We start from the raw sequence: 24480 nt of genomic DNA, 5'->3' as shown, positions 1-24480 counted from the left end.
CAACCAGTAAAATTAAATGTTTTGAATTTTTTTTAGTCGAACGGCCTATTCAAATGACCCCGGTTAATCCCTGTCAACCATCACCTTGTGGTCCAAATGCCGAATGTCGACCTGTAGGAGATTCTCCGTCTTGTACATGTCATGATAATATGATCGGTGCTCCACCAAATTGTCGCCCTGAATGCATAAGTAACTCCGAATGCGCTAGTAACCTAGCTTGCATCCGGCAAAAGTGTCAAGATCCTTGTACGGGAGCTTGTGGTGCTAACGCCGAGTGCCGGGTTGTAAATCATATACCTATGTGCATTTGCTCAGTAGGTTTCACAGGTGATCCGTTCACTCAGTGTTTACCTGTACAGCAAGATGTATCAAGAGATCCAACGTCTCCCTGCACGCCTAGCCCGTGTGGCGCTAACGCCAATTGTAGGGAACAGAATGGTGCGGGATCATGTACATGCATTGAGGATCACTATGGAAACCCTTACGAGGGATGTCGACCCGAATGCGTACTCAATTCGGACTGTCAGCCAAACAGGGCTTGTATTAGGAACAAGTGTCAAGATCCATGCCCAGGAACATGTGGGCAAAATGCTGAATGCCAAGTAGTTAGCCATTTGCCTTCATGCTCTTGTTTGCTGGGCTACGAAGGTGACCCATTCCGGTATTGCAATCTCGTACAAAATCAACGTAAGTAATGACAATGGCTTGAAGATTAGCTAAAATTAAATCAAATTTCGTCATTTTGTACTTAAGCTTGAAAATATGAAGCCGGAAGTACTTAAAATGTTATCTTAAATGCTTACTAACCTTTTCAAAGAGTAAATTGATTCGAAAACTCCAATTTTAAAACTCTACTTGCTCGTTAACATACCAAAAAGAGGTTTGAACTTGCTCCGTCAAATCTGTACTGATGTTTCATTGATTTTCTTTGAACCCATTTAGCTAAAGAACCGGTTTATGTAAATCCTTGTCAACCCAGCCCTTGTGGACCAAACAGTCAATGTCGTGAAATTAATGGTCAGGCAGTTTGCTCTTGTCTGCCTACGTATATTGGATCTCCTCCAGGATGTCGACCAGAATGTGTTAGTAGCTCTGAATGTGCACTGGATAAGGCTTGCATCAACCAGAAATGTGTTGATCCGTGTCCAGGAACATGTGGAACGAATGCCAGATGCAATGTGAACAACCATAGTCCTATTTGCTCGTGCCTGTCAGGTTACACGGGAGATCCATTCATCAGATGTTATCCTAATCCTCGTAAGATATCTAAAACTTCTACACATATCCAATCACCCATTCATGTATCACTCACTTACAGCTCCCCCACAAGACACACAAATAGTCGTTAGGGATCCATGCGTACCGTCGCCATGTGGTATGAACTCACAATGCCGCAATGTCAACGGTTCTCCTTCGTGCTCTTGTTTGGCAACTTATATAGGATCACCACCAAACTGTAGACCTGAATGTTCGATCAATGCCGAGTGTCCTAGCAATCAAGCTTGCATGAATGAAAAATGCAGAGATCCTTGCCCCGGTTCTTGTGGTATTGGTGCTAGATGCACAGTTATAAATCACACTCCTGTCTGTACATGTCCAGAGGGGTACACCGGAGATCCATTCACCAATTGTCAACCTACTCCTCCACCACCCAGAGAACCTGTACGCGATGATCCCTGTAATCCGTCACCGTGTGGTCCTAATGCTCAATGCAACAATGGCATTTGTACATGCCTAGCAGAATATCAAGGTGACCCATACCAAGGATGTAGACCGGAATGTGTGCTCAACTCAGATTGCCCACGTGACAGGGCGTGTATTCGAAACAAATGCATAGATCCATGTCCAGGAACATGCGGCAGAGACGCTACATGCGAAGTCAACAACCATATACCAATGTGTAGCTGTCCAAAGGGCAGATCCGGAAATGCTTTTGTAGAATGCAGACCACAACAAGATCCCATTATAAAAAATCCTTGCAGCCCTTCACCCTGTGGACCGAACAGCCAGTGTCGAGAAATCAATGGTCAAGCGGTATGTTCCTGCGTTCCCGGTTACATTGGAAGTCCTCCAACATGTCGACCTGAGTGTGTAGTCAATTCAGAGTGCCCTCAAAATCAAGCTTGTAATAATCAAAAATGTCGCGATCCGTGTCCTGGAACCTGTGGAATAGGAGCTAGGTGTACTGTTGTAAATCATAATCCCATTTGTAGCTGTCCAGAAAGATATACTGGAGATCCATTTATCCGTTGCCAGATTATAAGTAAGATATTAAACCTCAGCTAGTAACAATCTCAATTTCCTAATTATGTTAATTTTTAGTTCAACGACCAGTTCAAATGACCCCTGCCAATCCTTGTCAACCATCGCCATGCGGTTCCAACGCTGAATGTCGACCTGTTGGAGACTCTCCGTCATGTACATGTTTAGATGACATGATAGGAGCGCCTCCAAATTGTCGACCGGAATGTATCAGTAATCCGGAGTGTGCCAGTAACTTGGCCTGTATACGCCAAAAATGTCAAGATCCTTGTTTTGGGGCTTGTGGAGCCAATGCCGACTGTAGAGTAGTTAGCCATACACCGATGTGTATTTGTACTGTTGGTTACACTGGAGATCCTTTCACCCAGTGTGTCCCCATGCACCAAGATGTTTCTAGGGATCCTATATCGCCATGCTCTCCTAGTCCGTGCGGTGCTAATGCAGAATGCAGAGAACAAAACGGTGCCGGTGCCTGTACATGCATTCAAGATCACTTTGGCAACCCGTACGAAGGATGCCGTCCAGAGTGCGTTCTAAATTCAGATTGCCCTTCCAATCGGGCCTGCATCCGGAACAAATGTCAGGATCCTTGTCCGGGTACCTGCGGCCAGAATGCTGAATGCCAGGTCGTTAATCATTTACCATCGTGCACATGTTTCGTGGGCTATGAGGGAGATCCATTCCGTTATTGTACCGTTCAACAAAGAGAGCGTAAGACAGCTTATAAATACATACTTTAGTTATTGCATCACAGAACGTTTAGTTTATTGCTTGAAATAAAAAAAAACTAGTTCAGTATTTTTAAGCCAATTTAAGCAGAAAAAATGCTAATAGTGTAATGACGAATTTCATATTTTGCTTAAACAAATGTTTTATCCATTTCATTGTTATTTTGAGAAAAAAAAACTTTCGAATGTAACTATTGACTGAACTGACCAATATATGCTTGCTTCTACAAAATGTTATAAAATATTTTCAAATGGTTATGGAAACTAATATCTTTACTTTGATAAAACAGCTATCCAAGAATACGTCAATCCATGTCAGCCAAGCCCTTGCGGTCCCAACAGTCAGTGTCGTGAGATAAATGGTCAGGCAGTTTGCTCTTGCTTGCCTACATATATCGGATCTCCTCCAGGATGTCGACCTGAGTGTGTAACTAGCTCCGAATGTTCATTGGATAAGGCTTGCGTCAATCAGAAATGTGTTGATCCTTGTCCAGGAACATGTGGAACGAATGCACGCTGTAATGTGAACAACCATAGTCCCATTTGCTCATGCCAATCCGGTTACACGGGAGATCCATTCTCAAGATGCTACCCCAACCCACGTAAGGTCACGAAATAAATAATCTTGACCCTAATAATAACTTGATCACTTTCCTATAGCGCCTCCACAACACACTCAAATCGTTGTACGAGATCCTTGCGTTCCTTCACCTTGTGGTCCGAATTCTCAGTGCAGAAACATTAACGGTGTGCCATCGTGCTCTTGTTTAGCCAATTACATCGGATCACCTCCAAATTGTAGACCAGAATGCACGATCAACGCAGAGTGTCCTAGTAATCAGGCATGCATGAACGAAAAGTGTAGAGATCCTTGTCCAGGGTCATGTGGAATTGGAGCAACGTGCAACGTCATCAATCATACACCTGTCTGCACATGTCCTACTGGTTATACCGGAGATCCCTTTACCAGTTGTCAACCTGCTCCTCCGCCTCCTAGAGAACCCGTTCGAGATGATCCATGTAATCCGTCTCCATGTGGACCCAATGCTCAATGTAACAATGGCATTTGTACATGTTTACCTGAATACCAGGGTGATCCATATCAAGGGTGTAGACCGGAATGTGTCCTCAACTCTGATTGTCCACGGGACAGGGCTTGCATACGTAGTAAGTGTGTTGATCCGTGCCCTGGAACTTGTGGTCAGGATGCCATTTGCGAGGTTATCAACCATATTCCAATGTGTAGCTGTCCTAATGGTAGAGCAGGAAACGCTTTTGTTCAATGCAGACCACAACAAGCACCTGTGGTGACCAACCCATGCAATCCGACACCATGTGGACCAAACAGTCAGTGTCGGGAAATCAATGGACAGGCTGTGTGCTCTTGCGTACCAGGTTTTATCGGAAGCCCTCCTACCTGCCGACCTGAATGCGTTGTTAGCTCCGAGTGCCCGCAGAATCAAGCCTGTAATAACCAGAAATGTCGTGATCCTTGCCCAGGAACATGTGGAGTCGGAGCTCGTTGTTCGGTTGTTAATCATAATCCCATTTGTAGTTGTCCAGAACGTTATACCGGGGATCCATTCGTTCGTTGTCAACCCATAAGTAAGATCCGAATAAAATCACTAGATTTTATCATTTAATGACATAATTCAATCCACTTCCAGTTGAACAACCAGTCCAAATGACTCCTATCAATCCTTGTCAACCATCCCCATGTGGTCCAAATGCTGAATGTAGACCTGTAGGAGATTCGCCGTCTTGTACATGTCTTGATAATATGATCGGTGCCCCTCCAAATTGTCGCCCTGAATGTATCAGCAATTCAGAATGTCCCAGTAATCTAGCCTGTATTCGACAAAAGTGCCAAGATCCTTGCACTGGAGCATGTGGCGCCAATGCGGAATGTAGAGTCGTAAGTCATACGCCTATGTGTATTTGCTCGGTAGGATACACGGGTGATCCTTTCACTCAATGTCTGCCGGTGCAACAGGACGTACAAAGGGATCCAATTAGCCCATGTGTTCCGAGTCCATGTGGAGCCAACGCAATTTGTAGAGAACAGAATGGTGCCGGATCTTGTACATGCATGGATGATCATTTCGGAAATCCCTATGAAGGATGCCGACCAGAGTGCGTTCTGAATTCAGATTGTCCATCAAATAGGGCCTGCATTAGAAACAAATGCCAGGATCCATGTCCGGGAACATGTGGACAGAATGCCAACTGTCAGGTTGTTAATCATCTACCTTCATGTACATGTTTCCAAGGGTACGAAGGAGATCCATTCCGGTATTGCAACATCCAACAAAGAGAACGTAAGCATTTTTTCATGTATTAAATTTATTTTTGCCAAAAAATCAGAAGAATTTTACAAATTTTTACGGATCGAAATTTTAAGCGTCAAAGCTTAAGGATTAGTATAGCCTTTTTTCTGGTTTTGTAGAACCCGTGGGATAAAAGTTTGTTATTAAATATTAATAGACGAAATGAGCATTAGTTAGAGTAGAGACAGAAGAAACTGATATTTGTTATGTTCAACGATTGTATCCCATTTACCCGAAAACTTTTGTCCAAAATGAATTTTCGCCAGAATGACAAATACCCGAAATGAACCATTTCCCAGAAAAAAAAAATTCCCCAGAATTCACCATTTACCAGAATTTTTTTTCCCAGAATGGACCATTTTCCAGAATGGCACAAATCCCAGATTTATCCTCTAGTATTTTTTTTTATTTTTCTAATGAATTCTTGTAAATTTTATATAATTCGCAATTTAATTTTTCAAAATGATTTTTAAATGAAACCACAGGTTTGGAAGTTTCCAACTAAATTTATTTTAAAATTAATATTGTGTGTTGTTTAAGGTTTGAATCTTTAATTGATTTAATGCTAACCATAGATCTTCAAAATACCGTTTTGGTATCCGACTCCTCACGCTGCGCGTTCGAACTTGAAAGATATGTTGTCCTTCACGCTGTCGCGTGGCGGACGGGGCTAAGTGATCACCCCTAGCTTTCACACAGACCTAGGAAGCCCCAGCAGACCTAGACGAATGTATCAGGGCTGCCGCTTTCCAACGGCGGGTCGGCAGCCACCTCGGATTTGGGAGCTTCGGTGGCTTTGTGCCGCTTCGGCCCCTTCATCCTCGTTTGTTGCGGCTTTGACGCGAAAGAATAGTATTATGTAAACCCAATTTTTGTGGAAAAATCTTTTTTTTTAATTCCAGTTTGGATTATTATGTTGAATTTTCTGGGAAATGGCAATTCTGACGAAAAATTTTCAGAGAAATGGTTTATCCAGGTGATTTTTTTCTGGGAGATGTTTCATTCTGGTAAAAAAAATCCTGGGAAATGGTTCATTCTGGGGAAAAAATTTCTAGTAAATGGTGCATTCTGGGAAAAAAAATCTGGGAAAGTGGATTTCTGGTGGTTGAAATTCTGGTGATTTTTCATTCTGGGCAATAATTTTCGGGAAAATGGAGTACAACCATGTACAACAACGAAATTGATTTTTGACGACACGCAAATCATAGCTTCAAATAATGAATTTGTTTCATTAACGCTAAACCTTTTGCAGCCATCAAAGAATACGTCAATCCTTGCCAACCAAGCCCATGTGGACCGAACAGTCAGTGTCGTGAGATTAATGGACAGGCAGTTTGCTCTTGCTTGCCTACATACATAGGGTCTCCTCCAGGATGTCGACCTGAGTGTGTAACTAGCTCCGAATGTTCATTGGATAAGGCTTGCGTCAATCAGAAATGCGTTGATCCTTGTCCGGGGACCTGTGGAACGAATGCACGCTGTAATGTGAATAACCATAGTCCCATTTGCTCATGTCAATCCGGTTACACGGGAGATCCATTCTCAAGATGCTACCCCAACCCACGTAAGATTTTCAATTAACAACATATACCTTTCAAATCATTCACAAACACTTTTGTCACAGCTCCTCCTCAAGACACTCAAATCGTTGTAAGAGATCCTTGCGTTCCTTCACCATGTGGACCCAACTCACAATGCAGAAACATCAACGGTGTACCATCGTGCTCTTGCTTAGCCAATTACATTGGATCACCTCCAAACTGTAGACCAGAATGCACGATCAATGCAGAATGTCCTAGTAATCAGGCATGCATGAACGAAAAATGTAGAGACCCTTGCCCAGGGTCATGTGGAATTGGAGCAACGTGCAACGTCATCAACCACACACCTGTCTGCACATGTCCTACTGGTTATACCGGAGATCCCTTTACCAGTTGTCAACCTACTCCTCCACCTCCTAGAGTACCCGTTCGAGATGATCCCTGTAATCCCTCTCCATGTGGACCCAATGCTCAATGTAACAATGGCATTTGTACATGTTTGCCTGAATATCAGGGCGATCCATATCAAGGATGCAGACCAGAATGTGTCCTTAACTCTGATTGTCCACGAGACAGAGCTTGCATTCGTAATAAGTGTGTTGATCCTTGTCCTGGAACCTGTGGTCAGGATGCCATTTGCGAGGTTATCAACCATATTCCTATGTGTAGCTGTCCCAATGGTAGAGCAGGAAACGCTTTCGTTCAATGCAGACCACAACAAGCACCTGTGGTGACAAATCCATGCAATCCAACACCATGTGGACCAAACAGTCAATGTCGGGAAATCAATGGACAGGCTGTGTGCTCTTGCGTACCAGGATTTATCGGGAGCCCACCTACCTGCCGACCTGAATGCGTTGTTAGTTCCGAATGTCCACAAAACCAAGCATGCAGTAATCAGAAATGTCGTGATCCCTGCCCAGGAACATGTGGAGTCGGAGCTCGTTGTTCGGTTGTCAATCATAATCCCATTTGTAGTTGTCCAGAACGTTATACCGGGGATCCATTCGTTCGTTGTCAACCTATAAGTAAAATCCGAACAAAGTCACAAGATTTCATAATTTAATAACATAATTCAATTCACTTCCAGTTGAACAACCAGTCCAAATGACTCCTGTCAATCCTTGTCAACCATCCCCATGTGGTCCAAATGCTGAATGTCGACCTGTAGGAGATTCACCGTCTTGTACATGTCTTGATAATATGATCGGTGCCCCTCCAAATTGTCGCCCCGAATGCATAAGCAATTCAGAATGTCCCAGTAATCTAGCCTGTATTCGACAAAAGTGCCAAGATCCTTGCACTGGAGCATGTGGCGCCAATGCGGAATGTAGAGTCGTAAGTCATACGCCTATGTGTATTTGCTCAGTAGGATACACGGGTGATCCTTTCACTCAATGTCTGCCGGTGCAACAGGACGTACAAAGAGATCCAATTAGCCCATGTGTTCCGAGTCCATGTGGAGCCAACGCTATTTGTAGAGAACAGAATGGTGCCGGATCTTGTACATGTATGGATGATCATTTTGGAAATCCCTATGAAGGATGCCGCCCAGAATGTGTTCTGAATTCAGATTGTCCATCAAATAGGGCCTGTATTAGAAACAAATGCCAGGATCCATGCCCAGGAACATGTGGACAGAATGCCAACTGTCAAGTTGTCAATCATCTACCTTCATGTACATGTTTCGAAGGTTATGAAGGCGATCCGTTCCGATATTGTAACATTCAACAACGAGAACGTAAGATATTTTTTTCATTTCAAGCATTTCAATAGCAAATGATTAACGATTTTCATAAAGCTTTAAATTGTTGATATTTATTTGTGTTGCAGTAAATCAATGCTTTCTTAGGAAGGTTTTGTTTTCGAATGGATAAATTTTTAAACAAAAATTGTTAGTTCTAATTAAGCTTTAAAATTTTATGCTGTGTTTTATTGTTCAAAAACCATTTTATCCGAAAAATCGAAATTCATCAAAACGATTTTTGTTTATGAATGACTTAACCCACATCAACATCATCTTTAACAGCCAGCCATAATGCATCTGCATAATAGGAACTCATTTCCCATTCCCTATTTACTCTACAGCCATCAAGGAATATGTCAATCCCTGTCAACCAAGTCCATGTGGACCTAACAGTCAGTGTCGTGAGATTAATGGACAGGCAGTTTGCTCGTGTTTGCCCACATATATTGGATCTCCACCAGGTTGCCGACCTGAGTGTGTAACGAGTAGCGAATGTTCTCTAGACAAGGCATGTGTCAATCAGAAATGTGTTGATCCATGCCCAGGAACATGTGGTACCAATGCCAGATGTAACGTCAATAACCACAGTCCCATTTGCTCATGTCAATCAGGTTACACGGGAGATCCATTTACAAGATGCTACCTCAATCCACGTAAGAGTCCTTCACATTTCCAAAAAACGTTACAAATTTTAAATAAGATTTTTTTTATCAGCTCCACCTCAAGACACTCAAATTGTTGTCCGAGATCCGTGCGTTCCATCACCATGCGGTTCCAACTCACAGTGCAGAAACATTAACGGTGTACCATCATGCTCTTGCCTGGACAATTACTTCGGATCACCTCCAAACTGTAGACCAGAATGTACGATCAATCCGGAATGTCGCAGTAATCAAGCTTGCATGAACGAAAGGTGTAGAGATCCTTGCCCTGGATCATGTGGAATAGGAGCCATTTGTAATGTTATCAATCACACTCCTATTTGCACGTGTCCAGATGGTTATACTGGAGATCCGTTCACTAGTTGTCAACCTGCTCCTCCTCCGCCTAGAGAACCTGTCCGTGATGATCCTTGCAATCCATCTCCATGTGGGCCCAATGCTCAATGTAATAATGGCATTTGTACATGTTTGCCTGAATATCAGGGTGATCCATACCAAGGATGTAGGCCGGAATGTGTTCTTAATTCTGATTGTCCACGTGATAAAGCTTGTATACGCAACAAATGTGTCGACCCATGTCCAGGAACATGTGGTACTGACGCTATATGTGAGGTTATCAACCACATTCCAATGTGCAGCTGTCCTAATGGTCGAGCAGGGAATGCTTTTATTCAATGCAGACCGCAGCAAGCACCTGTAGTGACAAACCCATGCAATCCGACACCATGTGGACCGAACAGTCAATGTCGAGAGATCAACGGACAAGCTGTGTGCTCTTGCGTACCAGGATTTATTGGAAGCCCACCAACCTGTAGGCCTGAATGCGTTGTTAATTCCGAATGTCCTCAAAACCAGGCTTGCAGCAATCAGAAATGTAGAGACCCTTGCCCAGGAACATGCGGAATAGGAGCTCGTTGCTCAGTGGTTAACCATAACCCAATCTGTAGCTGTCCGCAACGATACACCGGTGATCCTTTTGTCCGATGTCAACCAATAAGTACGAACAAATATCACTTCCTTCCATAACCCCTTCTTATTTACAAACAATTCATTTTCAGTTGAACAACCAGTTCAAATGGAACCCATAAACCCTTGCCAACCATCACCATGCGGTCCCAATTCAGAATGTCGACCTGTGGGAAATTCTCCGTCTTGCACCTGTTTAGACGATATGATAGGTGCGCCGCCGAATTGTAGACCGGAATGCATTAGTAATTCTGAATGTGCCAGTAATCTGGCCTGTATAAGACAAAAATGTCAGAACCCATGTACGGGTGCTTGTGGTGCAAATGCCGAGTGTCGAGTCGTAAGTCATACGCCTATGTGTATCTGCTTTATAGGGTATACCGGTGATCCGTTCTCACAATGTGTCCCGGTTCAAAACGATTATCCGAGAGAGCCAATTTCACCATGCACTCCAAGTCCTTGCGGTGCCAATGCCGTCTGCAGAGAACAGAACGGCGCCGGTTCTTGTACTTGCATGGACGACCACATCGGCAATCCGTACGAAGGTTGTCGACCGGAATGCGTTCTGAACTCAGATTGTCCATCAAATCGAGCCTGCCTCCGGAACAAATGTCAGGACCCATGCCCGGGAACTTGCGGACAAAATGCGGACTGTCAAGTCGTTAATCATTTGCCGTCGTGTACATGTTTCGCAGGATACGAGGGTGATCCGTTTAGGTTCTGCAACATTCAGCAGCGAGAGCGTAAGATTTCGATTTTTTTAGCACGCTTGCAATAAGGATGATACATACTGACGCAATTTTCCACAAATATCATTATTTTACATTGATTTATGTAAGCAATACTTCGTATAAGTCCGATGACGTAGTGAATGCGGAGCGATATGAACAATTACAAAAATCGATCTTGAGCAACGGAAAATGTTGACCTCTGCTTTGCCGCGTTCAAAATGTCAGCTCAAAGGGATTGCAATGCTTTGAATTGGGAAAACGTTCAAATAGGTTTGGCGCATACCACCGCAATCGTCTTCTCGTTCGCGTTCGCATTCACTATTTAAATTTTTTTTATTTACTTCAAGCTCAGTCCGATTCTTAGAAAAAAAATAGAATTTTATTGCAACTTTTCCTACTATTTCTTAGAGAAGAGGGCTCTAAGAAATAACTTGAATTGTGCAACAGATAAAGTTCTATATGCAAAGAAAGATAAAACAGCTCCAAAAATAATGGTTAATCGATATATGGGATGAACGAGGCTCAAAATCCCAAATAAAACAACAAACGGTTAATCGATATTAATCAATTGATACAATCGACAGTTAGAAACCACTCTAACTTCGAACACATAAAAGTGATCGTGACAGTTCTACGAAAAGTGCTATACACGCAGAGAAATAGTTTTTTAGGACAGCGGACAGAGCAATTTTCCTTTGTTTAGTCGCCAAACAAAGGAAAATTACTGCTATAGCCAGAACAGCCTAAAGTCTCGTCCACACTCGGCAACTTGAACTGCGATTTCGGTTTGTTTATTTTTAAATTTTGATTGCTGATAGTCTCCCAAACTTGTCGGGAGACTTGAGACATGCATCTGTTCATCTAGTTCAAAATGTAAACATAAACAAGCCTCAGCAACCGAAATTGCAGTTCAAGTTGCCGAATGTGGGCGAGACTTAAGGAAACTCTTTAACACCAGTTAATCCTTGTTTTACGCAGGGGCATGCAACTTTATACGATTACTCTATAAAACGTGTGACCAACATCTATTGGGTAAATGTTAGTAAATCTGTTTTTAAGCTTTTTTATCTGATTCAAGCTTTGTTTTGCCTTGATAGCATTGGAAATGAAAGCTTAAAAACATCTGAAAAGCTTAAATCTGATAAAAATAAGTTTAAATATCACCAAAAAAGCTTAAAACTGAAAGATATTCGCCACACGGTATGTATAACGTTGCAGGCCCCTGGTCTACGCCAAGTTTGGCTATCTAATCTCTACAAAAAACGTCAATTAGATGCATCAAGAAATTTCTGAAGTTTATTTAAAAGCACAACTGGTTGGCCACCAGGTGAAAACAAATTGAGCATAAGACTCATGGGTTGGGTTAAATTTGAAAACTTTAAAAGAATTATATACAAATTTTGTGATTTTTTTGGTAAAACTTTAAATTTAACTTGATACTTTAAATTAAAAATTTTTAATAAAAAAATCAACTTTCTCGAAGAATACGAGAAATTTCAGCGTTTTGCGAAAAGAAGTTACAGATGTTTAGTTTTGATTCTTTCCTCAAGTTCGCTAGGGTATTCATATTTTTAAACCATCAGTCTAAAAACGCATTGCGATTTTGAACATAAATAGTAGCTTAATGGGTCTAAACCGGTAATAAAAAAAATTAAAAACGTTCACCAAAGATGCAAGAATACGTTTGTAATGTAGATGATTAATGATGATGTTGATGTTCAACACTAGCTAGTTTTGGGGGTTAACCATCATCCCCCCTCCCCATAAGGTTCGAAAAATGCCTAGCGAAATGCTTTTTTCTAAACTGAAAATTTCAAATTTGTAATAAAATTTAGATGCACGACCAAAATGATTCAAGAATAACAATTTCGACTCAGGAGTGAAGCAAAAACCTTGAAATCTTATCCCATGTCAACAATTCTACTACAGTTTTTCGAAAATTTCCTCACTTGTTGATAGAAATTTAGTTTCAATTACTGAACTTCAATAAGACTTGTCAGATTGCTCAGATTTTGCTCGAATTGTTTCACTTTATTTGCAAAAGCAAACAAAAATTTAAATAGAGTCATTCGAATTATGTATTTTGCTTACAAGTTTTTTGAGCAAAATCAACATTGACGATTTTTGGAAGCTTAAAATGCACGGAAAATAAAAAAAAAAGGTAAAATTTACCTTTTTGCGAGGTGATTTTTTCCACCCCTCTTTCGAGGTAAATTTTACATTTTTTTCATTCACCTAGCAAAAAAGGTAAATTTTACCTTTTTTCAATTCACCTAGCAAAATGGTTAATTTTACCTTTTTCGCATTCACCTAGCAAAATAATAAATAATATCGTTTTCCCATTCACTGATTTGAAAGGTAAATACTAGTTGGTTTGGTTGGTTTCTTCAATAAAAATGAAAACAAAATTCATTCAAAAAATTACATTTATTTTAAAAAGGGACAATTCATTATATTATTTTTTAAACCTTGTTTAAAAAAAATTATTGAGGTAGGCCCTTTTTTCGCCAGGCTCGTGGCAATTCGGCTTCGCGTTCTTCCGCGCCATAATGGCGACTTCTAGTCAGGTCCGGCTTTTCCGGAATGATATCTGGAGGATGACGTGGAATACACCTCGAAGCCGGGCTGATCTGAAACAAAAGCAAATTATTATGATGAGAATTAGCACAACTAAATAATAGCTAAGAAAACACTTACCATTCTGTTCCGATTTTTCCATATTGACACGAAACAAAACTTCCCTTCTGAACGACAAAACAGCTTAAGCTCAATAAACGAATTCGGCAAATAGTTCTTTTGTTCGAGATGATTGTACCGTTTTGTTTAGCTCAATCCAGGTCAATTCCACCTCGCTACGAGGTAAGTTTTATCTTATTTGGATTTATCTTTTTTTCTAGGTGAATTATACTTTTTGAATAAGCTAGATTCAGGTGAACTTCACCTGGCTACGAGGTAAGATTTACCTTTTTTGGATTCACCTTTTTTCTCGGTGAATTGTACCTTTTTTCCAACCTCGATTCAGGTAAATTTTACCTCGCTGTGAGGTGAGTTTCACCTCGAAGAGGTAGAAGTTACCTTTTTGACTTTCACGAGCGTTCACCTTGCTATCTCGGTAAATTTTACCTTTTTTTTATTTTCCGTGTGTGATTTAAAATTTACTTAGGTGTTTCTATTAAAAAAAATCAAGTATTTTCTTCATAATTTCAATTGAATAATTTTGATATTGGCGAATAATTTGGAAAATAGCCCGAATTTGCACGGCCTGAACACTGACGGAAAAATATCTGGGAAGTTTAGGTTAGAATTATTCCAATTTGTTTTGTTTAAGAGCTGCTTGTTAATATTAAAATTCAATGTCTTCAATCAGATTTCGGATTCTGTATTCAGTTTATTATTCTTCCTACGGGCTTGGTTCAGGCTATCCACTTTTATGGATTTCTAGGGATTTTTCTGAATTTATGAAATTCTTGAACTTGTGCCAATATTATACATCTTCATTTTTGACATTTCAACGTTAGTGATGCGGAAACCTTAATGGTTGAAAACAACCTTGATGGTTGTTAAAAATAATTTATACCAACCAATATAAACTATTGGTTGTTTTTTTATCGATCGGACCATCTATAATATAAAAAAGAGATAGCAATTCTTACCTGCTTCTTCAAAATCGGGGCTACTTGACAAAATCCAATGGAAGGCTCCAGGACAGCAAATTTATGTTACAAAACGCCAACACCAAACAGCATTTAACCTGGAAATATGGTAGAAGAAATATAGGAACAAAATTTTTAGATATCTTGCTGACATCCATATGAGTTACAATTCACAACGAAAATTTTGTAATCATAGAGCTTTTAAGTACATATACATTAGATAATGCCCCGAATGATCCGCCTTTTGACAAAGTCATGCGCTGCAGGCTAAAATAAATCCTAGGCCTAGTTCAAGATCTCATCCCAAATTTGGATCACGGGAAGGGGTCGCTCAACGAGGCTGAAGTTTGTATGGGATTTTGAGACTTTTTATTCGGGAGAAACATGAAAAATCAGTTTTTATAAATAACATTGATCTCTTTGAGCCGATTTCTAACGGTTACGGTTTTTCTTAAAGCCTAAACTATGACAAATATTTCATCCGAAGACTGCATTTCGATGAGATTTAAAATAAAAATGTTATAAGGCTCAAAAATGGGCTTACTTTTTAAAGGGTGGTATTCGTCTTTGTTAATGAGTCGGGGCGGTTGAACATATTGACACCTCATTAAAAGAGATGAATATGACCCTTAAAAAAGTTAGCACATTTTTTTAAGCCTAATAACTTTTTTATCTTAACTCTAATCGAAATGCAGTCCTCGGATGACATATTTGTCATAATTTGGGCTTTATGAAAAATCGTTTTCAAAAGACATCGGCCAAAAGGAACCAAAGTTATTGGTGAAAGACTGGTTTTTCGTGTTTCTCCCGAAAAAAAATGTTTCAAACCCCCATACAAACTTCAGGCTCGTTGAGCGACCCCTTCCCGTGATCCGATCTGGCCCAAATTTGGCATGGGATCTTGTACTAGGCCTAGGATTAATTTCAGCCTGCAGTGCATAACTGTTCCGAATGTCGGGTCATTTGGGGCACTCTAATGTCTATGCAATATGCAACAATTTTGTTGCTATGTACCTACAAGTTTCGGCAACAAAATTTTATATTTTTATTTTTAATGGAAAAGTAATAAGCCATATACCTCATTACGTGGTACAACTGCAAACTGGTTACGTACCTACATATTTCATTTTAGATATTCTGAACAATACAAATGATGAAATCTTAACATCATTCTATCGTCGATTGAATTCCTTAATTATCCTTCTAATTATGCAATTTTTGCTTGACCGGACTCTGAAGCAGGATAAACTAGACAAAAACTCAAACTTAATGTACACAAAGACCCACAGACTTTACCACGATACAATGCTTCGCTTAGGTTAAGTGCACAAGAAACAAAATTTATCTGCATATCAATATTTAATCTAACAGCGATTAAAGAATACGTCAACCCGTGTCAACCGAGCCCTTGTGGACCGAACAGCCAGTGCCGTGAAGTCAATGGTCAGGCAGTTTGCTCTTGCTTGCCCACCTACATTGGGTCTCCACCAGGTTGTCGGCCGGAGTGTGTAACGAGTAGTGAATGTTCACTGGATAGGGCCTGCGTCAACCAGAAGTGCGTTGATCCTTGTCCGGGAACCTGTGGAACGAATGCCAGATGCAACGTAAACAATCACAGTCCAATTTGCTCGTGTCAATCTGGATACACGGGAGATCCATTCACTCGTTGCTATCCAAATCCACGTAAGATATTTTCAGATTGCTCGATCAAGACAACGAATAACTCATATAACTTCCCTCTAGCGCCGCCACAAGATACTCAAATTGTAGTACGGGATCCATGCGTTCCGTCACCTTGCGGTCCTAATTCCCAGTGCAGAAATATTAACGGTGTACCATCGTGCTCTTGTCTAGTCAACTATATTGGATCGCCACCAAACTGCAGACCGGAATGCACGATCAGTTCAGAATGCCCAAGTAATCAAGCATGTATGAATGAAAAGTGCAGAGATCCTTGTCCCGGATCGTGTGGAATCGGAGCTACCTGTAACGTCATCAACCATACACCAGTTTGTACGTGTCCAGTAGGATACACTGGAGATCCGTTCACAAGTTGTCAACCTGCTCCTCCGCCACCTAGAGAACCTGTCCGTGATGATCCTTGCAATCCATCTCCATGTGGACCCAATGCTCAATGTAACAATGGCATTTGTACATGTTTGCCTGAGTATCAGGGTGATCCATATCAAGGATGCAGACCGGAATGTGTTCTTAACTCGGATTGTCCACGTGACAAGGCATGCATACGCAACAAATGTGTCGACCCATGTCCGGGTACTTGTGGCCAGGATGCCATTTGTGAAGTCATTAACCATATTCCTATGTGTAGCTGTCCAAATGGTAGGGCAGGAAACGCTTTCGTGCAATGCAGACCACAACAAGCCCCTGTGGTGACGAATCCATGCAATCCGTCACCATGTGGTCCCAACAGCCAGTGTCGAGAAATAAACGGCCAGGCCGTATGTTCTTGCGTCCCAGGATTTATCGGAAGCCCACCCACTTGTCGACCTGAATGCGTTGTCAGTTCTGAATGCCCACAAAATCAAGCCTGCAGCAATCAGAAATGTCGAGATCCCTGTCCAGGAACATGTGGTGTTGGAGCACGATGTTCAGTAGTCAACCATAATCCAATCTGCAGCTGTCCGGAACGATATACCGGTGATCCATTCGTCCGATGCCAACCGATAAGTAAGCCTTACTAAAAGTGTGTCTATAAACATACATAACTACAGTGAATGATTCATTTTCAGTTGAACGCCCAGTTCAAATGGAGCCGATAAACCCTTGTCAACCGTCGCCATGTGGTCCGAATGCGGAATGTCGCCCGGTAGGCGATTCTCCTTCTTGTACCTGCCACGATAATATGATAGGTTCACCACCAAACTGCCGACCAGAATGCGTGAGCAATTCGGAATGTGCTAGCAATCTGGCTTGTATAAGACAGAAATGCCAAAATCCCTGTATTGGGGCCTGTGGAGCAAATGCCGAGTGCCGGGTTGTTAGTCATACACCGATGTGTATCTGCTCGGTTGGTTTCACCGGGGATCCATTCTCCCAGTGTATTCCAGCCCAGCAGGACACTCCAAGGGAACCGGTATCTCCTTGCATCCCTAGCCCGTGTGGCGCTAACGCAATATGCAAGGAACAAAATGGAGCCGGTTCATGTACCTGTATAGAAGATCATTTTGGCAACCCATACGAAGGCTGTCGTCCGGAGTGTGTTTTGAATTCCGATTGTGCCTCCAACAGAGCTTGTATACGCAACAAATGCCAGGATCCTTGTCCCGGAACATGTGGACAAAATGCTGAATGCCAGGTTGTCAACCATTTGCCGTCATGTACCTGTTTCAGCGGATACGAAGGAGATCCCTTCCGCTATTGTTCACCTCGTCAAAGAGACCGTAAGCATTTCCGGCAATTAAATTTTGGTGGTCTTATTAAAACTAACGAAATAATGCTTTGTATTTATTTATAACACTAATAAGCTTTTTAATTTTTCGAAGGTCGCTCAAGAGACTTCTATATGACTCACACTTTTCCAAAACTCGAAATGCTGCGCAAGTAACCTCAAACGAGTGTTATGCTTTGCAATGTCAACACTTAGTATATACTTATTCATCTTAAAATGTTACCAAATTTTTATTTTACCTGTTTAAAATCTATTTTTGAATTTCTGCTTACATAAGACTGCTTTTTGAGAAAATCATACTCTAGTTACTGACGATAAAGATAAACACACGTCAAAAAAAACTTGACATTGACATGCTTGAATTAACGTTCAAAAAACTATTTCGTCAACATACTCCAAAGAGTGCATTTGTTTGGGGAAATGCCAATGCTTCAGCAAATTTATTATTAGCTTTGCTTACAATTTAGCTTAACATTGTTAAGCAATGAATATTTACGAGTGGATTAGTTGCTGTTTTTTCTATGAAGCTTTCAAATACGCTTTTATTTGCTTTGCCTTAAAAATTGAGCTATATTGATGTTAATATAAAAAAAATTTGCTACCATTTGTACTGATTTTCAATAAACCAAATACAATATCTCGTCACTACAGCTGAGCCGGTTTATACAAACCCATGTCAGCCGAATCCATGTGGTCCTAACAGTCAATGTCGTGAGATCAATGGGCAGGCAGTTTGCTCTTGCTTGCCAACATACATAGGATCTCCGCCAGGATGTCGACCGGAATGTTTAACAAGTAGCGAATGTTCTTTAGACAAGGCATGCGTCAATCAAAAATGCATTGATCCATGCCCAGGCACATGTGGCAGCAATGCCAGATGTAATGTGAACAATCATAGCCCCATTTGTTCATGTCAATCGGGTTACACGGGAGATCCATTTACCAGATGTTATCCCAATCCACGTAAGATCATTGTCAAATCAAAAATCATATTCCCTTCAATCACAAAACCTTTACCCACAGCTCCTCCGCAAGATACTCAAATTATTGTACGAGATCCATGCGCTCCATCTCCATGTGGTCCAAATTCTCAGTGTAGAAATATTAACGGTGTGCCATCGTGCTCTTGCCTGATCAATTACATTGGATCACCCCCTAATTGTAGACCAGAGTGCTCAATTAATGCGGAGTGCCCTAGCAACCAGGCATGTATGAACGAGAAATGTAGAGATCCTTGTCCAGGATCGTGTGGTATTGGAGCTCGTTGTAACGTCATTAACCATACGCCTGTTTGCACATGTCCTGAAGGATACACTGGTGATCCGTTCACAAGTTGTCAACCTGCTCCTCCACCGCCTAGAGAACCCGTTAGAGATGACCCTTGCAATCCGTCACCGTGTGGGCCAAATGCACAATGTAACAATGGAATTTGCACATGCTTACCGGAATACCAGGGTGATCCATACCAAGGATGTAGGCCGGAATGTGTACTTAATTCGGACTGCTCACGAGATAAAGCATGTATACGAAGCAAATGTCAAGATCCATGCCCCGGAACATGCGGCCAGGATGCCATTTGCGAGGTTATCAATCATATTCCGATGTGCAGTTGTCCAAATGGAAGAGTTGGAAATGCTTTTGTGCAATGCAGGCCGCAACAAGCACCTGTAGTGACAAATCCGTGTAATCCATCACCATGTGGTCCGAACAGTCAATGTCGAGAAATAAATGGTCAAGCTGTTTGTTCATGTGTTCCTGGATTCATCGGAAGCCCACCCACCTGCCGACCGGAATGTATAGTGAGCTCCGAGTGTCCTCAAAACCAAGCCTGTAACAATCAAAAATGCCGTGATCCTTGTCCAGGCACATGTGGAGTAGGAGCTCGTTGTTCCGTTGTTAACCACAATCCAATTTGTAGCTGTCCCGAAAGATACACTGGAGATCCGTTCGTCCGTTGTCAACCAATAAGTAAGAATCTCATGTCATTTTCTTTAACCCAAAAAACAACATCTAACCATCCATTTTTAGTCGAACCACCAGTTCAAATGGAACCTATCAATCCTTGTCAACCATCTCCTTGTGGCCCGAATGCTGAGTGCCGACCTGTAGGAAACTCGCCTTCATGTACCTGTCTCGACAACATGATTGGAGCTCCGCCCAACTGTCGACCGGAATGTGTCAGCAATTCGGAATGTTCCAGTAACTTGGCTTGCATGAGACAAAAGTGTCAGGATCCATGCCCAGGAGCATGTGGATCAAATGCTGAGTGTCGAGTCGTTAGCCACACGCCCATGTGTATCTGCTCAGTTGGCTTCACGGGTGATCCATTTTCACAATGCATTCCAGTACAACAAGATGTTCCCAGGGAACCGGTGTCTCCTTGCATCCCTAGCCCGTGTGGGGCCAATGCCATCTGCAAGGAACAGAACGGAGCAGGATCGTGTATCTGCGTTGAAGATCACTTTGGCAACCCGTACGAAGGTTGTCGGCCAGAGTGCGTTCTCAATTCCGACTGTCCATCGAACAGAGCTTGTGTCAGAAGCAAATGCCAGGATCCTTGCCCCGGAACTTGTGGCCAAAATGCAGACTGTCAAGTGGTTAATCACTTGCCTTCATGCACATGCTTTGTGGGATACGAGGGCGATCCATTCCGTTATTGCAACTTGCAACAGAGAGAACGTAAGAAATTCACGATCGATTTTATATAGCTTAAAAAACGCACTACAATAATGAAAATTTTGCTTGATAGATGCTTATTCTAAGATTTTTAATTATTTATAATTTGATAATCGTGCTTTATTTGAATTAGAAAATAAGGTTATTTATTTTTTCTTAATTAATGAAAATTTTAATTGAATTTGAATTCTAAATTCTTGAATCATGATTTAACAAAATACGTAAGCAAAGCTACCTTAGCTTACACGCTTCTATTTTTGTTACGCTTTGGTTGGAGGCAAAGATTTAACTAATCATAAGTTGACAAATGAAGAGCTTTTATTAAGTTAAGAATATTTTCGACAGCTATCAAAGAGTACGTTAATCCGTGTCAACCGAGTCCATGTGGTCCTAACAGTCAGTGTCGTGAGATTAATGGACAGGCAGTTTGCTCTTGCTTGCCCACATATATTGGTTCTCCTCCTGGATGTCGACCTGAGTGTGTTACTAGTTCCGAGTGTTCACTGGATAAAGTATGCGTCAATCAAAAGTGCGTTGATCCATGCCCAGGCACATGTGGTTCCAATGCTAAATGTAACGTCAACAATCACAGCCCAATATGCTCATGCCAATCTGGATACACGGGAGATCCTTTCACCAGATGCTATCCCAATCCACGTAAGAATAGCTTATATCATTAATTTACCCCAACTCACAACTTGTTTGTTGCTACAGCGCCACCACAAGATCCTCCGGTAGTTCGAGATCCCTGTGTCCCGTCTCCATGTGGACCAAACGCTCAGTGCAGAAACATCAATGGAGTTCCATCGTGCTCTTGTCTAGCAACCTACATTGGATCGCCTCCTAATTGTAGACCGGAGTGTAGCATAAACGCTGAATGTCCAAGTAATCAGGCCTGTATGAACGAGAAGTGCAGAGACCCATGCCCTGGATCATGCGGCATTGGAGCTCGTTGTAACGTAATAAACCATACGCCTGTTTGCACATGTCCTGATGGATACACTGGAGATCCGTTCACAAGTTGTCAACCTGCGCCTCCGCCACCGCCACCAGTTCGTGATGATCCGTGCAACCCGTCACCGTGTGGACCAAATGCACAATGTAACAATGGAATTTGCACATGTTTGCCGGAGTTCCAGGGTGATCCATACCAAGGATGTAGGCCGGAATGTGTTCTTAATTCAGACTGCCCTCGTGACAGAGCCTGTATAAGAAGCAAATGTGTAGATCCATGTCCTGGAACCTGTGGTACTGACGCATTATGTGAAGTTATAAATCACATACCAATGTGTACTTGTCCAAATGGTATGTCAGGCAATGCATTCGTTCAATGCCGGCCTCAACAGGCCCCTGTTGTGACTAACCCTTGTAATCCGTCGCCATGTGGACCAAATAGTCAATGTCGAGAGATCAACGGTCAAGCAGTTTGTTCCTGTGTGTTAGGTTACATAGGAAGTCCACCAACATGCCGACCGGAATGCGTCGTTAGTTCAGAATGTCCACAGAACCAAGCCTGTAACAATCAGAAATGCCGAGATCCATGTCCAGGCACATGTGGAGTAGGGGCTCGATGTACAGTAGTCAATCATAACCCCATATGCAGCTGTCCTGAACGATACACCGGAGATCCATTCGTTCGATGTCAACCAATTAGTAAGAATGTTAAACGAGTTCGGATAGATAGGGTATTAAATAATTCTAACATTTTCAGTTGAGCCACCAGTTCAAATGGATCCTATCAATCCTTGTCAACCATCGCCATGTGGTCCGAATGCAGAGTGTCGACCAGTTGGGAATTCACCGTCATGTACTTGTCTAGACAATATGATCGGGGCGCCTCCAAACTGTCGACCGGAATGTGTCAGCAATTCGGAATGCGCTAGTAACCTAGCTTGTATTAGACAAAAGTGCCAAGATCCGTGCCCTGGTGCTTGTGGGGCAAATGCTGAGTGTAGAGTGGTTAGCCACACGCCCATGTGTATCTGTTCTGTTGGCTACACCGGTGATCCGTTCACCCAGTGTACACCCGCTCAACAAGATGTACCTAAGGAACCTATCTCACCATGCATTCCAAGCCCATGCGGAGCCAACGCTATTTGCAGAGAGCAAAATGGCGCCGGATCTTGTACTTGTATTGAAGATCACTTCGGTAATCCTTACGAAGGTTGCCGACCGGAATGCATCGTTAATTCGGACTGTCCATCCAATCGTGCTTGTTTGAGAAACAAATGTCAAGACCCGTGTCCTGGAACGTGCGGTCAGAATGCCGTTTGTCAAGTAGTCAATCATCTTCCGTCGTGTACCTGCTTGGAGGGCTACGAAGGAGATCCATTCAGAAATTGCAACTACCGGCAACAAGATCGTAAGAGAAAAAAATATTTTTACGCTTTCTGCAACGAGTAACTGCTTTTAAAAAACGCTTCTGTAGCTCTTGAATAAAAATAGTTCTATAACTTTTATGACTTAAATTTATAGATTAAAATAAATTCTATAGCTTTATCTGCTTACTGTGTTGAAGAAAAATATGTTTATAAATTTTCACCTATGTTGGTAACGGAAACGACTCTTATGAGCCACACTTATTATATAGCGTATTAGCTTAAAAATGAACACAGAACTTGCGCTTTCTAAAACAACTATTATGCAGCTATTAAAGACCCATTATCACTAGAACATTTTGCTAAGCAAAAATTATTTCTGCAAGCTTGCCAGATTGCCCAATTTTACCCGGACCACCCCGGATATTCAATTAAAAATTTATGAAAGTTACAAGTTCTAATGAAATAAACATAAACGATTTTTTGGAATCCTGAAATTCAATTCAAGATTCTACTGATTTGTTTTGTTGAAAAAATAATCTTTCTAGCCTTTTTTCTCTTGGTTTTTGCTAAATGTATGTCATTTTTTAAATCGAATGGCCGGATTTTTTTATGATAAAATAGCCCAGATAGCATGGAATTATTTTTTCAAACATCATTTTAACAAGCTTTTAGATTTAGAGTCAACTCAAAAGGGGCCTAGAATTTATAAAAGCATTTTGAGTAAATTGGGATTTGAAATATGAATCCCTCATAACTCTACATTTCGAGATCCCTTGAATGTATAGAGTTAGTGAATATATGATTTAAATACATTTTGTGAGTATGTTTGGCAACGTTATTTAATAACATTAATTTTTTTTTGAAAAAGTTAAAGCATGTCAAAACAAACAGTTTGTAACTGAAACTTCTAAATCAGTGTCTTTATTGAATGATCTAAAATTTGTAGATTTACCCCTCCTTAAAAAAAATTTCAAGTTTTGATCTTGGATTTAACTGACCCTCTTAAAAGAAAAAATAATGAGCGCTTCACTAACAAAATACAAAACTGACTACATTACCAATCTACGAAGAAAAATACTATGCACCATATTGAATCAAATATTTACTCGTTAATTTAGCACCGGTTTACGTTAATCCCTGCCAACCGAATCCATGTGGACCCAACAGCCAATGTCGGGAGGTTAATGGGCAGGGAGTTTGCTCTTGCTTGCCCACATATATTGGCTCTCCTCCTGGATGTCGACCGGAATGTGTTTCCAGTTCCGAGTGTTCGCTGGATAAGGCATGCGTCAATCAAAAGTGCGTTGATCCATGCCCGGGAACCTGCGGAACCAATGCTAAATGCAACGTCAATAACCACAGTCCAATTTGCTCGTGCCAGTCCGGATACACCGGTGATCCGTTCAGTAGATGTTATCCCAACCCACGTAAGCTCTTCTTACAAAATATACTAGTTC

The 24480-nt window shown here is 41.5% G+C and overlaps 2 protein-coding genes across 20 annotated transcripts in view; one reads left to right on the top strand and one right to left on the bottom strand.

Annotated features, from left to right (window-relative positions):
• LOC129743777 (uncharacterized) overlaps positions 1-24480 on the top strand; it is a 405430-nt gene that overhangs the window by 353386 nt on the left and 27564 nt on the right. For 12 of the 18 annotated variants that reach the window (XM_055735956.1, XM_055735951.1, XM_055735942.1 and 9 more), the window contains 22 exons: positions 37-687; positions 943-1257; positions 1319-2263; positions 2323-2973; positions 3281-3592; positions 3651-4595; positions 4658-5308; positions 6570-6881; positions 6942-7886; positions 7949-8599; positions 8947-9258; positions 9320-10264; positions 10326-10976; positions 15989-16300; positions 16361-17305; positions 17368-18018; positions 18678-19994; positions 20055-20705; positions 21048-21359; positions 21417-22355; positions 22414-23064; positions 24142-24450. In XM_055735956.1, the coding sequence (XP_055591931.1) occupies positions 37-687; positions 943-1257; positions 1319-2263; positions 2323-2973; positions 3281-3592; positions 3651-4595; positions 4658-5308; positions 6570-6881; positions 6942-7886; positions 7949-8599; positions 8947-9258; positions 9320-10264; positions 10326-10976; positions 15989-16300; positions 16361-17305; positions 17368-18018; positions 18678-19994; positions 20055-20705; positions 21048-21359; positions 21417-22355; positions 22414-23064; positions 24142-24450 (14373 nt within the window). The remainder of the gene's footprint in view (positions 1-36; positions 688-942; positions 1258-1318; positions 2264-2322; positions 2974-3280; positions 3593-3650; positions 4596-4657; positions 5309-6569; positions 6882-6941; positions 7887-7948; positions 8600-8946; positions 9259-9319; positions 10265-10325; positions 10977-15988; positions 16301-16360; positions 17306-17367; positions 18019-18677; positions 19995-20054; positions 20706-21047; positions 21360-21416; positions 22356-22413; positions 23065-24141; positions 24451-24480) is intronic. The other 6 variants (XM_055735954.1, XM_055735955.1, XM_055735940.1 and 3 more) reach the window with 4 other exon arrangements.
• Positions 14616-24480, bottom strand: part of LOC129743778 (beta-alanine-activating enzyme) — a 60943-nt gene continuing 51078 nt past the window's right edge. The window contains exon 7 of one of the 2 annotated variants that reach the window (XM_055735960.1): positions 14616-14715. In XM_055735960.1, coding sequence (XP_055591935.1) covers positions 14679-14715 — 37 coding nt within the window. In that variant the 3' untranslated portion in view covers positions 14616-14678. The remainder of the gene's footprint in view (positions 14716-24480) is intronic. The other variant, XM_055735957.1, reaches the window with a different exon arrangement.

The sequence above is a fragment of the Uranotaenia lowii genome, chromosome 2 (assembly GCF_029784155.1).
Source record: "Uranotaenia lowii strain MFRU-FL chromosome 2, ASM2978415v1, whole genome shotgun sequence".
NCBI lineage: Eukaryota > Metazoa > Arthropoda > Insecta > Diptera > Culicidae > Uranotaenia > Uranotaenia lowii.
Note: the sequence above shows the minus strand (reverse complement) of the source record. Positions and strands in the feature narration are given on the sequence as shown.